Source organism: Carica papaya, chromosome 3, assembly GCF_054855325.1.
Source record: "Carica papaya isolate Zhongbai chromosome 3, ASM5485532v1, whole genome shotgun sequence".
In the NCBI taxonomy this organism is placed as follows: Eukaryota; Viridiplantae; Streptophyta; class Magnoliopsida; order Brassicales; family Caricaceae; genus Carica; species Carica papaya.
The window spans coordinates 6,930,074-6,947,349 of NC_142311.1; the positions used below are offsets into that span (position 1 = coordinate 6,930,074).

At 33.9% G+C, this 17,276-nt stretch overlaps 1 protein-coding gene across 3 annotated transcripts; it reads right to left on the reverse strand.

Annotated features, from left to right (window-relative positions):
* Positions 1-5,291: 5,291 nt before the first annotated feature.
* LOC110813974 (dehydratase family) lies at positions 5,292-14,691 on the reverse strand. Of its 3 annotated transcripts, XR_015817681.1 has the most exons (15): positions 13,826-14,691; positions 11,861-11,932; positions 11,725-11,778; positions 10,361-10,408; positions 9,375-9,529; positions 9,048-9,242; positions 8,850-8,961; positions 8,631-8,700; positions 8,453-8,511; positions 8,140-8,263; positions 7,970-8,040; positions 7,003-7,104; positions 6,429-6,545; positions 6,079-6,159; positions 5,770-5,793 (listed from the first exon to the last, which is right to left on the reverse strand). XR_015817681.1 is itself a non-coding variant. In XM_022041275.2 (14 exons), exons 1-14 carry the CDS (start codon positions 14,363-14,365, stop codon positions 5,499-5,501), a joined length of 1,839 nt encoding a protein of 612 aa, XP_021896967.2. In that variant the 5' UTR covers positions 14,366-14,688; the 3' UTR covers positions 5,292-5,498. The 3 variants fall into 3 exon arrangements, 2 of the variants coding, with proteins under 2 accessions (XP_021896967.2, XP_088071493.1); XM_022041275.2 differs by lacking the exons at positions 6,429-6,545; positions 11,725-11,778 and adding an exon at positions 5,292-5,549 and having other exon boundaries at positions 5,635-5,793; positions 13,826-14,688; XM_088215367.1 differs by lacking the exons at positions 6,429-6,545; positions 11,725-11,778; positions 11,861-11,932; positions 13,826-14,691 and adding an exon at positions 5,292-5,549 and having other exon boundaries at positions 5,635-5,793.
* Positions 14,692-17,276: the final 2,585 nt, after the last annotated feature.

The following is a 17,276-nucleotide window of genomic DNA, read 5'->3' on the forward strand; positions in this document are numbered from 1 at the left end:
AAAGAGTACATAATCAAAGTTTTCAGGTAATACATTTATTTTTTTTATACAAGTATATAAAACAAAAGAATGTGAAATACTAGTATCAATTAAAATATGTGCAAGGTGATTTCAGATAGTGTACGTATCATGTATCACATCCAGGTTGGCTTCAATATCCTACTAGTTGAGGGTGTAGACTCTGCCCTGGATTGGAGGTCTGGCTTAATTTTGATTCTGCAAACACTCTCTCACGTAGTGCTGAGCACTTCCATATATGCAGCAAGTATTGTTGAGACGATAATAGGGTCGGTCCTCATAATCCTTACCACATTACTAGCAAGTTCTACTACGTCTTATTGTTGAGACTTGAGGAAGAACTTGAGTCACGGGCCTAGATCTCTTATTCTGCTGAATTGGTGCAGTAGGTACTGGCCTGTGATGTGGAACCGGGGGTCTGGAATCGCCCACTGCTGGGAAATATGCGAAGATTCCTCTCTATCAACTGTGTCTTGGCTAGAACTGCTAAGTAAGTGCTAATCTCGAATACATACAATTGTTATCTGATCTCATGACAGAGGCCCCACTCAAATTTTTTTACCTTTCTGCCTTTATCCATTATGCTTTTAAGAGAATATCAGCCCAACTCCAAAAATTTTCAGGCATACTCAGACACTGTCATATCACCCTGAATCAGTTGTGCAAACTCAATCTCCTTCAAATGCCGAATATGTTATAGGAGGTACTCTACATTGAAAGTTATCAAGAACTATTCTCAGGTGACCGGAATGGGCAAAGAGGTATGCTTCAGCTGCCACCAGCGATCTGTCTCACCCACGAGCATGTAGGTGGCAAGTATAACCTTCTATTCAGGGACTACCTCAAAAGTTGTAAATGTCTTCTCTGTCTCTATTAACCAGTATTCGACTTCTTCGAAAATGGATGCTCCTACAAAAGTATATTGATTAAGTCTCTTGTACCTCTCAATATAGCTTAGGTCCATCACGGGTGGAACTAGTTCCTGTTGAAGAGGGAGTAGATTATGCTAGTGAAGGATCAGGTGACCCTGTGGCGGTACCTGGTTGTGTGGTGGGGGCATCGGATTGTACTACGGCGACGACGGATGATACGATAGAGGAGCATGATTGTATCGAAGTGGCATTGGATCTTCTTGTTGCAGGGGTGGCTAATATTGTGGCAGTGGTGGAGGGTCAGACAGCTCCATCTTTTCTTCCTGGGCCTGTTGGGTAGAGATAAGTCTCTCCAGTATCTTAAAGAGCCGATTGACATCCTCTCGAAGTGACCTATCCCGAGATGCTCTGTTTAGTGGAAACCTTCATCTCCTCATATCTTTCTACCTATATTTCACAAGAAAGGGTTGAGTGTCGAGTTATGTTTAATTATTCTAATTTTTGTGCAAGGAATAGTTTCAAGGAACGCGGCTCTAATACTAACTGTAAAGGCTCAAAAGTTTAAGAAATGAATATATATTATAATGATGGAAGCAATTAAAAGTTTAGGGTTTATATTTCTTACACATAATTAGGATGTCCAATAAGCTTACGGGAATATCTCTTTAAGGAAGTTCAAATAACGAAATAAATAAAAATATAACTAAAAATCTTATAGGGTTAACCTCCACTAGGCAGCTCTGATGGGATGCGAGAAGCAGTTTTTATTCACAACCTTCTTACTGTTCAGGATCTAGATATTGGTCTTCCTGATCTGAAATAATTAAATAAGGTGGATAAACTACACTAGTGTAAGAATGTCAACACTTAACATCGATATGGAAAATTAAATGTTGGTAAAAATCGTAAAACAACCAATGAAATCATTTTCTTTTTTAAGTAAATTCATTTAATTTAAAAACGTAAGTTTCATACTCACCTTTTAAGTTCTCAATTCGACTTGTGAAGATAACAATCAATATAACAATTATCATGCATTTCAAAATATAATAATCGTCAATATTACCTTTTCACCTACCTACCGGTACCTCTGAGGGTCTATAGGAGGTTCTCCTTACTCGTGAACCTAATATCTAATTTATTGATTAATCGGTTGTCCTTATACCCCGTCAGGTAATGGGCGTCAAAAGTACCACCGCCTCAATATTTCGTCCAGTATGAGGGTGAACCAATACTTCTCAACCTCTTCCGGTATGGAATTTCTCAATCCCATTCAACTGAGGTAATATCCACGGTATGGTTATCCTATGCACCAGGTCTATACACCCTTTCCTATAATACCCCGTAATCCCTTTAGCAAACATATTTACATCATCTGTCAGTCACCATTCACATACAACCAACTCATTCCATATTTATAACACAATATGTTATAATTACACAGGCAGTATAAACTAATAAATTAACAACTAAGGAAAACATAATCAAGACATTCATTGCAAACCAAATGACAAATAGGGACAAAACGGGTAGATTAACTAATAAATGCGAAGGCAATTAAAATCAATCAATTAAAGCACATGATTGTAAATAGTAAGCAATTCGGGTAATATAGGAATAAATAAGCAACACATATAAGTTCAGAAAATTATACATTAATCGGTTTTGGCTCCCCTAGTGATATGTAATTAATTTAAGAATTTTTAATTTTTACAAAAAATACCGGTATTAATTATTAAACTTTAATTTACCATAATGGGAGAAAATTGTGAGGGATTCTTACCCCGAGTCGGTATTTGAAAAATACCGTCTTTTTCACTACGTTTCCTGGTGGTCCTTGAATTTTTTGAATTTTTTATGCTGAAATAAAAAAATCTGTTACGTTTTCCAAAATACTCCAAAAAGGCCAAAATGATCATTTTATACAGCAAGAAAAAACTCAGAGTTGCCTAGCGGAGGTTAACTCTATAGGATTTTTAGTTATTTTCTTTTTATTCAGTTATTCGAACTTCCTTAAAAAAAAAATTCTCGTAACCCTATTAGATATCCTGATTCTATATAAGAAATATAAACCCTAAACTCTTAATTGTTTCCGTCATTCTTTTATAAATACAATATATATTGATTTCCTTAAAGTTTTGGGTATTTATAGTGATAATCTCTATAAGATAAAGATTACTTGATCATATTAACTAAATCACATATATAAATAATGCATATAAAGATATGATCATTGAACTGATCCAACTGAAAATTTTTAATGGTTAATATTACTTTAAACTATCAATAGAGTATTCTTTTATTTTGATTAGACGTAAGAATTTTCTTATACCTGAAATCATCATATTAATTGACAAGTCATTTATTATATTTTAATTCTTGATAACTATACTCATAAAACTGTAGTTAAAAAGATATTGGGTGTGATTAAATACTTGTAAAATTAATTATTGATCAAGACAGAATCTGTCAACTTTAGTAGTAAGTTTAATTTCTATGTTGTCATTTATTATAACGACTAAATTAAGATCTTGATCAGAGCAGTAAAAAAGAAAAAAAAAATAGTTTCTTATGTCATTCATTAATCAATTATAAATGACAAGAAATATAATTAGTTATCTATTGGAATTTGATAGTCAAAACCATATCTCAGAGTTAACCCGGAAAAATAATAATAGAATGAAATATTACAAATTTTTTTAGTAGATTTTTAAGAGTAATTGTATATTTCATGCTATCCGGTTGTTGATAAGTGTTGCTAGACGCCAACCTTAATTAGTAAATTTGTCTAACCAATTTGCTATCGGTTGATTATTGAATGTATGGGTCGCACACTAACGCGAATATAATTAAATAGATTAAGTATTTTAATTATTTGATAATTAAATTAAAAAATTTAATTTAATCTAATAAATAAATTTTTTGCTCTAAATTTAATATTATTATATTTTTTGCTAGCACCGATAATATAATTAATATTGAAGATAAATTGAATTTTTTTATTTTTGAAACAGAAAATTAATATTTATATTTTTTATTATTATATTATTAGTATAATAATATAATATGTATTAATATTATAATAATTGAGATTATTATAAATTTAATTTAAAATTGAATTGATTTATAAAATTATTTTATTAAATAATAATAATTAAAAAATAAAAACATATATATATGAGAGAGATATATATATATATGTATATGATTGGTATGTTAAAAAGAAAAGAAAAAAAAAAAGTAGATGAGTCCAATTTGATTTGGACGTCTATAGAGAATTTTTTTTATTAAAATTTTGGGAAAAAATTTTAACACACATATTATTCAATTTGTTCGTGCTTTTCGTTGATCAAAAAGTTAAATAGTAAATATCAATTTCGATGTGGGTATGCGTAAAGTATTCGTGTTTTCGAACAGTTTTAATTTGATAACCCGTTTTAACAGTATGTTTTAAATTTGATTTTTAACTTGCAATATAATTTTTGAAGTACAAATACATCATATTGAATTATTTTATATTTTTCGCTGCGTGTTGTGAACACATTACAAGATATCTTGTACTCAGCTGACTCATGTTTCACTCTTAAGAAAGAAATGAAGGAAAGAGGAAAACCAAAGTTACAAACCTTCGTTGAAACGGGAATCTTTTATAAATGCTATTTGAAGAAAACGAAGAGCGAGAAAGGCTCGGGCTAGGCTATTTTTTGGCCTCGTTTGGCTCATTTCGGGCCTGACCCGTGCAAACGAAAAAGAAGCAGAGGAAATGGAATATAAAAACTAATACAAAATAAAGAAAAGAGGCGGGACTAATTGTGTTTTTGGGTTTTGGCTAATTCAATGACGACTTTGAAAACTTCTAAAATTATGAATTATTTTTGCACGCTTTTTTGAGCCTCATGTCACCCACGCTGTGACAATTTGACAACTCTACTGAACACTTAATCAAATAACATTTTGAAGTTTGATGCATAAGGGGCACTGATGGGGTTTTGGCACAAACCTTAGGACATACGTTAAAGGTTGGCTCTCACATAGGGATAGATAATAACAGCAAATTTATAAAACAATTTCAATGATTAAGAAATTTGTAAAAAACAAAAAAACTTTATATTAAAATTTATAATTTGTGGAATATATGAAAAAAAAAATTGAAAATAATACATAAAATCTTATCAATTTATTATGAGATAATATATACATTTAATTACCATGTAATCAGCAATTTTATTACAACACATTCTTTTCCTAATTAGGAACCACTTGCGGCAACTTCTACATGTTCCGTCTTCTCTTTCTAACATGTTTATCTTATAATATATTACTCGTTATAAATTAGTTGAACCTGCAATCTCACTTTATATCACTAAGTATATTCTTATAAATGGTAACTTAAAAGAAGAATAACACAACAAACACAGAATAAACATATGTTATTAACAAATGTCAGTTGTTTATAATAAAACAAGGACAAGAAACATAACCTGACAAAATTAAACAAAAAGAAAACTGACTCGTTTGGTTAGGTAGACACAAGCCGCAACAGATAGCCAAGCCGCAACAGGCTGACAATCACTCTATAAGCTTTCTGAAAAATACCTTTGGTCTATCCTACTCATCAGTTACACAACCCTTTGATGCCGGCTGCACATTCTTTATGTACTGAATCAAAGACAACGGTACTGAATCACTAAACAAATTAACTCTAGAAAGCAGCTAGGAAGAAAGATTCTTTAATATCCTGTACCTTGTAAAGAACCCCTCGGGTAGCCTTATATGGGGGTGGAGTCCACCTCTTTCTTCTCTCAGTCATTTCTTCATCTGATATCTGAATATCTATTCTCTTATTTTGGACATCAATCTTGATGACATCTCCATTTTTTACAAGACCAATAGGACCACCCTCCTAAAAATCATTGGTTTCTTGTCAAGAAAAGTACTAAACTTTTCCGAATATAAATAGAGATTAAAAAAAAAGTATTTAAAAGGAAAAAAATATTCTCTATCCTCAAATAAAAGAATTTATAGATCTTTTCCTAAATAAAAGAATGAATGTAATCGTTTCTTTTCAAAAGCAATACATTTTCTTTTTCCAAAGATATAATTTGTTTCTGAAATTTTTCTCACAACTAAACAGCCTCAAGTCCACCATCAAGAAGTAAATTATCAGTTTGGTAATGGAGTAACCTACCTGTGCTTCAGGGCATATGTGGCCAACAACAAACCCGTGTGACCCTCCTGAAAACCTGCCATCGGTTAACAGTGCAACATCCTGCAGTACCCAATACCAACATAATAATGAATGGAAATGGACATCATTTACAATACGTTGAGGACTCTACAAAAAAATAACCTTTTGCCAAGGTTTATCAAAGAAGAAACAGAACTTCTCACTACGAATTAGTTGTACATGTATTAGAGTGCTTTATATTTTAAAACATTCTGCAGTCTATTTATTAGGTGTTCGTAGTTATTGGTATAAGAATAAGTCAAGGATAAAACAAGAAGGTAGTTAATAACTTCTAGATATAGGATAATTACCCCTTTCCATTGTAATAAATTCCACTGCTGTCTTTGAACAGGATTGTGCATGAAGAATAATAATCAGAGTTTGAGGTCTTTCCTACTGAAGAGGTTGTTGGCTTTTTTCTTAACGAACTGATAAATTATATCAAAGTTAGGTGAAGGAAGAACAACTCTTAAACGTTCAAAAAATTCCTAGAGAATTCTATATTCATTGTCCCATAACAAGATTGTAGGAACTCTAATACAATACCAGGTTTGTAAATGTAATTCAACTTGAATAGAAGACAGCAATTACAAATATAATACCAATTTTATCCTAATATTATGCTAAGAAAAGCAAATAAGTAACTACTCCATCCCCACATAAATTGGGAGTAACAACCACTTAAATTACTATAAAAAAGTACCATCCACTTGGAATTCAGAAAATCAGATGATGAAATGTTTAAGCTAATTCTTCTTATCAGGAAAAGAAAAGTTCAAGCCAATTTCAACCAATAACTTATCCCAAATCAGAACTCAGATTACCATAATATACCTTTCCTCTTTTAAAAAAAATTCTTCAGAAAAAAAAAAAACATGAAGATACCTTTCCAAGACCTGCTCCCATTATCGCACTTGTTGGTGTCAACATCTCAGGCATGCCTGGGCCCCCCTTAGGCCCCTCCCCTCTAATTACTACCACTTTTCCCTGAAACACGGCAATCATAACCGAAAATCAGTTTTCCCCAATTGTACATGTAGACCACCATAATCTTTTTTTTTTGTCAGCTCTAGGCTTCCACAAACCATTTTTTATCAGATGCCTAGCATGTTGGCCGTAGCAGAAATGACTGTATTATTTCAAAAGAAAATTGATATGAGAGAGAACCTCCACATATCTTCAGCAAGCTATATAATTTGCATAATTTTTTTAAAAATCTTCTTTTTACAACAAGAGCTTGCTAAAATGCTGTGTATTTGGGATAGGAACTCTGCAACAGCTGAAACAAGGCCCGTGGAGGAGGAACCATCAGTTTCTAAAGCCAGTGAAGTAAGGTTTTCACACAAGAGCCACAAGGGAATCTTAAAAGTTTCCTTATTCAGAAGCTCTTTTTTAAAAAATATGAAGTGTTCCTTACTCCAAAAATAATACAACAGAATGATGTGCGTTTAAATACCAATTCAGGTAGGAAAGAAGCAGGCTATTGTGGACAAACAAAACAAAAGCTTTTGTAACAGCATAATGAAATTACAGCAGACAACAAAGCCTGATGTGGATGATTTATCATCCAGAACTGACTTTTAATTGCATGATGAAATTGAAAAGCAAGCGCAACTAGGGGCTATGCATACAATGCTTTAAGGTCCAAAAAGAGGCTATGCATACAAGGGCTCATTTCATGTAGAAAGTTCCATTGATCGAAAGCCAAATAGCATCAATTGAACATACAAGTCATTTAGAAAAACCGGTTCTACAAACCTACTAATTCTACAGTTCACAAGATAAGGTAGAGTCAATCTAGAATAGAAAAGGGATTATAAAACATATCGACATTGTGAACTACCAAAAATACCTTAAAACTCATAGGATCCTCGGAGATGGCAGAAATCATAGATTCCTCTCCTTCAAAAACAAGTGCTGGACCTGAATTCCAGCTTTTGTAATCATTAAATCTTCAAGAAGTAAACTGAATTTGACAAAAATAAGACCATTATCCTAAAGTTTTCAGCGGAAGTAAAGTACCAGAGAAATATAACCCTTCTTTCCCAGTAATTTTAGCTACAGAACCTTCTGGTGCAAGATTTCCTCGTAATATTTGTATATGGCCTGTCTCCTTGATGGGGTTTGTCACAGGTCTAATGATGTCCTGGAAATACACCAGAGAGACAATCAATGGATCTTTAATCTTCTCTATTCTTAAAGACAGCACTTACCAAAATCAAAACAAAAGAAATAGTAAAAAAAATCTTTCCTCTTTTCTGTTCTTTTTTCTTTTCTCTAGAAAGAAGGAAGAGGAGGAAAGCGGGGTTGAGAATAAAAAAATTTGCCGTCCTACCTGCCCAGTAGGTAAGCGAGAGAAACTTTCAGCATTTTGAGCGATTGTTTTCCCAGTAACTAGGAAGGAAAATTCAATGTCAACTTAGAAGAGCGCACCAGAAAACAACAGAAAGAAAACACTGGAAGCTTGCAATTCATTAAAAAAAAAACTCACAATAGAATTCACATTTAATTACCAGTGACACAATCTCCATCCAGATAACCAAGCTCCAAAAGATAGCGAATAATTGCAGGTGTTCCACCAATCTATGATAACAATTATTCATAAACTTGTCAACTGATATCAAATATATCATTGCGTGCATAAAAGAAAAGCAACATTACCACGGTGCAATTAGAGGCAATGTTTACAGAAATGCAAAATGACAACAAAAAATATTTAGTAAACTACACACCTTGTGCACATCTTCCATAACATATCTGCCACTAGGCTTAAGATCAGCCAGAAACGGAACCTCATCACTAACCTTCTGAAAATCATCGAGAGTTAACTCCAGACCAACAGACCTGATAAAAGTCCAATACGAAGTATATATTCAGAATCTTTTTGTTTATCTCTTTCAGACGGAAAATGACCACAAAACTAAGCTCACCTTGCAATAGCAATTAGATGTAACACAGCATTGGTAGACCCGCCCAGTGCCATTACAATGACCATTGCATTTCGCAGAGATTTCGGAGTAATAATGTCTCGCGGTTTCAAGTCCATTTTTATCAATTCTAGAAGATATTTTCCAGCTAAACGGCATTCATCTAGCTTCAATTCGTCTTCAGCAGGGATCGAAGAGCTTTCACGAAATAAACAGTGTATTAGACGAGAAGCTAAGACATGGAATAAACCATTTATTAGAGGAGAAGCCACGAAAGACATGGTTCTCATATGTGCAAATCCAAGTTTTCCTGTGAATGCAAAGTCATACCTGTAAGGAAGAGACATCCCCATAGCTTCGATTGCAGAAGCCATGGTATTAGCCGTATACATCCCACCACAAGCACCAGCCCCAGGGCATGAGTTACGGACAACATTCTTTCTCTGCTCATCACTTATGGATCCACTTACATATTCTCCATAGCACTATGACATTAATTAAAAGAAAATGGGAAATAATTTTCAATAGGACAATGATATTAGTCAAAATTAGCACGTAAAATATCAGTAAACACAAGAAATTATCAAAACTGTCCATCTCTTCCCCCAGTTATGGCATAAGACATAACTGGATTACATAAAATATATGCAAAGTGACCATGAATGACTAAAAGTTAATTATAAACGTAGATTCAGCTACAAGAAAGAGAGACAATTTTCAGAACTCACTGAAAGTAGTATGAAGGATGCCAAATACCTAGGCAGTTCATTAACTTGAGAGAGATTGAAGCACAAGCAGGCCCCCTCCCTCCGAGCCAACAAAAACACAAGTGCAAAGGCAGAAATGCAGTATGCATCTCTATATCTCTTCCAGCCAAATTAATCAACAGAGTAATACAGGCACCCTTTTTATTTGAAGAAAAAGGAAAGTATTATAAGAATGCACAAAAAGGATCCCACCCATGTACTAAAGAATGGATTAGAAGTTAGTGAAAATGTCTAGACTGAAGGACCTTCCATTGGGAGAAGACAACTTAAATTTAGAAAACTGGGGGGATCAGAACCATAGATCTCGAATTCCAGGAAAATAGGAAGCAAACAATTTCAAAAATCATTTTGATTCTCTCTTTCCAAATAATCTGCAGAATAGACAAAGTGAGAAGGATGGCCAACTCTCTTGTACCTTATCAAACATGATGCCTTGCCAGGCACAAAATAGTCTGATGCCAGATCCAAAAGTTTAGAAGCACCAAACTTCTTGTTTAAAAAGGTAATGGATTAATGTATTTAAAAAATATTGAAGCACTGATAACATACCTGAAAGGCAGATACTATGTCATATGTATTGCCTTCAAAATGACCGGGCTGTAAAAGAAAATAAAAAAGCAAGTGAACTGTCTACTCCTTTAACACACTTGTTTATCAAATGCTAGAATTTGCAAGCAAAAAAATGAGAATAATTAATAGCACCTGCCCATGATACTGGACCCATGAAACTCACAGTACACATACAGATAAATGCGCACCTGTTTGTGCACAATACTGCTAGAAGAAGACTATTAGCTTGAGAACCCAAAAACTTAACACTCTTCAGAAGGCAGGTTTAAAATACTTTTATTTCATAGTTGAAGCTAATTTACCTAAACCACCAATACCTCTCCAGTCCCCAATATTTAACCATCAAAGTCGGGCAATTTAGAAGGCAAATGAATAGGGGAGCCAATGACATTTTTGTATTTCCTAACTTTCCCCTCTCAATTATGATTTAACACCTTCTGCCTGTCCCTTTCTCCTTTTTGTTGTCCCAGCTCAGAATATTTCTCAATCGAGACTCCCAACAGAATGATTTTAAAGCCACCTCTACTTTCCTTTGAAGAAAACACAGCACACACTTATAAGCTAAAAAGGCAACTCAAAGAAAAATTTTAAAATAGAAATTCAAGTGAAAAAAGAAAGGGAATAATTACTGGAAAAGAACACAGAGGTTAAATCACTTTAAACAAATATAATTTTCGAGAGGAAAAATGAAAATGATATTAACAATACAGGGAATGCCACCCAGGAAGAAATGACATCTCCAAAGTAATGTCAACCAAAATTTCTAGATGGTTTCCAAAATATTCTCGCCCAGGACAGGGTATCTCTTTAACAAGATACACAGAGTATAAACAAATAATCTCTAATTCTACCAAAAGGAGAGCAAACACCCGCAGAAATTCTTGTTCATTTCTTTCACAATGACCCAGGAAATTGCAGGAAGAATGAAAGTGACATTCTTTTTTCTCAACTTGTTTATCTAAAGACCATCCTAAGCCCACAGTTTAGCCACCAAAAGGTCCCCAACTATCTGACGCTAAGAAGATTACCGGTAGGATCTCATAACCTTCTGACTACCAGATACCAAGTAGCAGATAGCTTGGTTGTCCAGACTTATTGTCCCATGCCCAGATATCATATAACGTATGTTTCACTCACAGTATATTTCTCACATTATTTAAACACATATGACATCTGAAATATGTTATTCCACATTTACTCCAACTAAATAGATTATATTTAGATAGTAAATGATTGACATAACAGATTTTGGAAAAGAAACAACTAACAAAAATATGAAGCTTTTTCCTCTCAGAGTTCTACCTAAAGCAATGCCATAAGAAGAAAAAAAATAAGACCATTACAATTTCGTAAACCTTCATGAAACGAAAAATATCAAGCTCGCATAGTAAAGATTTCTGCAAGGTTGAGCATAACAAATAAGCCAATTCTGAAAATGAAACTGACACCAACCAATGAAACAAGGTATTAGGAATTGACCTTGATAGTTCCACCATAAATCATAATGCTTGGTCTGTTAAGCCTCCCCATTGCCATAATCGTTCCTGGCATCTACAAGAACAACTACAATTAGATTCATTTAGTTGCAGTGATATGGAGGATTCAGTCTGATCTGCAACAGAATTCAAATCTTAGAAAAAAAGGTTAATCAATAATATATTGTCAACTATAAGTCAATGGCCACTATCCTGGATTAGATAGAGTACCATATATCTCCAACATAAAACCCTCCAAAGCAGAACCCAATAGGGTTTTACCAGCAAATATGAATTGGAATTAATTTGCTCAATTATTTGGGAGGAAAAGAATATAGGCTTTTAAGGGTTTTCACCTCTATTTTGAACAGAAATGGAGATTGATGATTTCAGAGCCTTTGTTTTAAATCACGGGTATCCTCTTTCTTTTGTAGAAAACTCAGGAACCTGATTGATATCTTGATCAGTTTGTAATTTTCTCATTATTGTAGCTACTGATGTTGCCCTTTTGCTACCTGGTTACAGACAATTTTTTCTCCAATAGCTTGTTTGGGAGTTCTATTTTGAGGGTATAAGTAGAGTAAGGTAAGGTAGAGTACTCTTGAAATCCTGCTTGTTAGTTTTTTTATGAGAGTTAGTAAAAGTAAATTAAACAAGAAAAAAGAAGGGGCTATTAGAACCATTATTAACTCTCTAGGCCTCATTTTTAATATCAGCAAAACCCTCGCTCTATAAGAGTAGGAGAGATTCGGAAAGTTATGTTAATATGCTTTTTAACTAAATTTCATAAATACCCACGCTCTACATATAACAATTTTGATAAATAAGGGCATTTTTATCATATTAGCAATCATTTTACTCCACCTAACTCTTTTCAACCAAGAATGGAGATGAACCTCCCTTTACACTTTTTTAACATAATTAGCTCCAATTTAAAATTTCAATAGAACCACTGGTTTAATCTACATTACTCTTAAAAACTCTAACCTAACTCTTGTCTAAATACTCTCAAACACAGTATAAAAAAAATTATTAGCACATCAATATAAAAATGTCATTTTATCATTTTGTAACGGATTTGCATCGTCTCATGTGTAAATTAAAATACGAATTTTCAATAAATTTCACAAATGACATTCATTTGTTCCAAACATAACCTTAGTAACTTATAGAGATAAAATATCACTTTCTTTCCTTTCAGTCTACTTTTCTACATTTCAATTAAGGTTTTAGCTAACATACTTGACTACACATATAGGTAGTTATAAATAATATAATTTCCAGAGCATCAGAGGTACTCATAAGGATAGTTTTTCTAAGTACGATACCCTGCAAGTCTTTTAATAATATATATTAGCACAGTAATATTATAATCTAAATGAAATTTGACTAAACCTAAATTTGTTAATAATGAACTTAAAAGTCTCTCACTTAAGTCCTGTTCCTAACTCCAGCAAACAACAATATTAAGGGCATAAAAGTGACCATTCAAAGAGCACCTTGTTTTCAATCAAATAATCTGAAACAAGGGAGATTTGAAAAATGAAAATAGAAAAGTGGCAATAACTTATTTTATAGTCACGATCACAAAAATAGAAGACAAACACTCAACTTCGCCAACAAGGAAATATTCAAAGGGAAGAAAAATGATGGAAAACACAGTCAAGCATTTCAAACTCGACGAGGCAGAAGCCAATTAAATATATGGCGTTCACATTCCCCAACTTGGCATATTAAAACAAAAGAACTCCTCGAGCTAGAAGAATCGCATGCATAGACAGAACTCGAAAGACAGAGATTACTTCATGGATTATCATACAGAACCACACATCTCGAACAAAAAAACCCACCGGACGCAGATTGCAACACGGTTTGCATTGAACTGTTTCACCATCAATTAGTGAATGAAAGTACTTTAATGGTGATATTCCAGTGAAAATCCACAAAAACCTCAGTCTACAGTACTTACATTTTTGTCACAGCCAGGAATCGATATATTGCCGTCATACCATTGCGCACTCATGACCGTCTCTATACTATCAGCGATCAAATCCCTTGACTGCAAGCTAAAGCACATTCCTCGAGTCCCCATGGAGATAGCATCACTAACACCGATAGTGTTGAAACGGAACCCCACCATGCCTGCCTCTTGCACTCCCTGCTTCACTGCCTCTGACAGTCTAAGCAGGTGCATATTGCACGTATTTCCCTCGTACCAGACGGACGATATCCCGATTTGAGGTTTAGACATGTCTTCGTCAGATAGTCCCACGCCATGGAGTATTGCCTGAGAACCACCTTGTGATTTAGGTTCTGTGACTCTGGAGCTGTACTTGTTGAGCTTTACGGTGGCGGTTGGCGGCGGTGACGGTTCGGCGGTGACGGAGGGCGGCGATTGCGCCGTGACGCGAAGGGAAGCAGTACGGTTCGTCCGGTGTGTACCATTGCTGGGAAATGAAGGTTTAATGATGGGAGAGACAACTCGGGAAGATAAAAGAGTAGCTTGCATGATGGAAGGCGTTGGCTAGGGAAGGGGATTACTGAAGTGAGTGCTGCTTTTTGTTGGAGAAGAAAATGAGTGACAGACCGAGGAACTAAAAATGGTGCCAGTGGGGGTAGGCTGAGTCTGCCTGTTTGTCGTTTGTTCTGCTCCGTGACTAATTAGGGTTTGGAATTTTGAAAGTGTTGAGATATGGGACGCGGGGTTGTTTTGTTATTTCGATTTTTAGGGTTCTACTGTACGTTGGATATACTTATCTCCTTCTTCGAGTTTCAGATTTTGAATTGAACTTCACTGGTGTTTTTGAATTTAGTTTCTCGATACAGCTTTTTACCCTAGCAAATCTGCAACAGGGAAAATCAAAATTACGTCTAAATAAAATTAAAGTTAAAATGCCTTTTTAATAAATTTAAAAAGAAAACTAATTACCATTTCATTGTTCCCCACCACTTTTCACCGTATTCCGCCGCTGCTGCCGCCACCCGCACACTCACTGCACGCTTACTCACGAATTTTAATTAATTAATATTATTAATTTATTAATATATTAATTTAATTAATTAATTAATTAAAATTATTTTATTAAAACAACTAAATATAATTTTACCGTTTTAATTTTTTTCATTAAAAAAAATTGACGTTTAAAAAAATAAAAATATATAAATTATAACAATAAAAATATTAGTAACTAAATTGTAGAAAAAAAGTCATATTTTATAAAATAATTTAGTCATTTGTGCTAAAATTATTATTAAAAAATATTTTTAATATAAAATACAAAATTATTTTTACAATTAATATTAAATTTTTACGATCAACATTAATTTTTTTATGAAAATTAGTCTAATAATTTAAATTAGATTGAAATCTTATCCACATGCGCTACAAGTTATCAATAAAAAAGTAGTTAAGTATTCGCATTCTTAACATATTATTATACTTCTATAATTTTTTAAATATAAAATGATCATTTTATTTAAAATAAAATTAAAATAATATAATTTATTTTTATTCAATGTCGTTGTTATAGCTAAATATTTTTATTTTATAATTAAATGAATATATATATCTTCAAATAAATCTTATAAAAATAACAATTTATTCTCTATTTTAAAATAATTTTTATTCTTGTAAGTAGGAATGTTTGTTTGATTATAAAGTTTTAATAGAATTATTGGAACCACTTTATTTAAAGAGAAAGAAAAAGAGAGTATGTGTGTGTGAGAGCGCATACGCGCGCAAATATATTTGATAATTAAAATTATTAGAACTATATTTATAAAAAATAATATGTTAAAAAATTTAACACTTATATATTATTTACATGTCAGGCGAATAAGTTTATAATATAATAATTGTTCGATAAGAACATCATAAAATTACAATTAAATCATAATCAAGTGATGTCATCTGGTTCATAACTATAATTTAACTAATTTTTATATTTGATTTGGTAGCGAATAAATTCAAATAAAATATTAATTAAATGTAAATTATAAATTAATATTTTATTATATTCACGGAAATGTATACTTTTATTAATTTTATGATTATATATTATCGATATTTTTGGCTATATTGAATTTTAAATAGTCACATTTTTAAGTGACAATAACTAATATCATTATACCAATCTCACACCAACATTACAACCAATAATAATAAATCATCACCACAATCATACTCAAATACCACATATACATTGTAATAACTAGAAAAAAAAAAACTTGCATGTATGTATAGATGTATAGGTAGGGTGGGAATTTCAGATGTGAAACGGCGTCGTTTGGTGAAGAGGGGGAGGAAAACGAGATCGTTTGAGAGAAACGACATCGTTTGGAGAAGTGGAGGAAGAAACGACGTCGTTTGGAGAAGGGGGAAGTGGACGGTTGGGATGAGGTGAGATGGACGGGCAGGATGAGAGGCTGGTGGGGTATAAATAGGAGAAGGGAAAGAAAAAAAAAGAAAAAAAAGAAAAGAGAAAAAAAGAAAGAAAATAGAGAAGAGAGAGATCGGGGGGGAGAGAATGTGAGAGAAAAAGAGAGAGAGAGAGAGAGAGAGAGAGAGAGAGAAAGAGAGAGGAGCTGGATTGGAGAGAAACGAGAAAATAGAGTGAACAGGAAGGAGGACTGAAACAGTACGAGCTACGGGAGGAAGGAAGATGGAGATGGGAGGTACGGTAAAATTTTGAGTTCTTGTATAGGTGTGGAGTGATTTCGAAATTGTGATTTTAGGTTGAGAAATATAGGTTTTGGTTAGTATGTAGAGTAACGGAACTAAGATGTAAAGACAGGTGGGTGTGGATGGCAGGTTGAACAGTGGAGGCGTTCACGGAGGAGGCCGCGGGAAGAGAGAGAATGAAGACGTTGGAGAGTGGGAGAGGTCCATGAGAGAGGGTATATATTTTATGTAAAATGAGTGTAAGCACATGGTGAAGGTCGCGGGAAGAGAGAATGAACGAGGAGGTCGGTGAGTGAGTGAGATCCGGGATGACAAAGAGAGTTTGTGTGTGTGCGAGCAGGGTGCATGGAGGAGGCCGCGAGAGGAGAGAAAAGGAAGAATGCATTTAGTGAGTGTTCTATGAGAGAGATGAGTGTTCGTGATGGTGAGTGTGTGAGTTGTGATATTTTGAACAGGCCTTGGGAGGTAGAAGAATAAGGAAAGCGGGGTGTGAGGTCCGTGAGAGAGAGGAGAGTTCATGACTGTGTAAGGGCTCTTTAGAGTGGGCTGTAGAAGAGGAGTTTGATGTGTGTGAAGAGATTCGGGTAAGAGGAGAAGGGCGGTATGACCGTAGGGAGAGGTAGGTATAGAAGGGGAGGAGAGTGTAGATGCTATAAATTGGGAAAGGAAAAGAGAGGCCTGTAAGGCGTGGTTTAAAGTATAGGAATAGGGGTGTGTTGGCAGTTATGTGGTGTGAGAG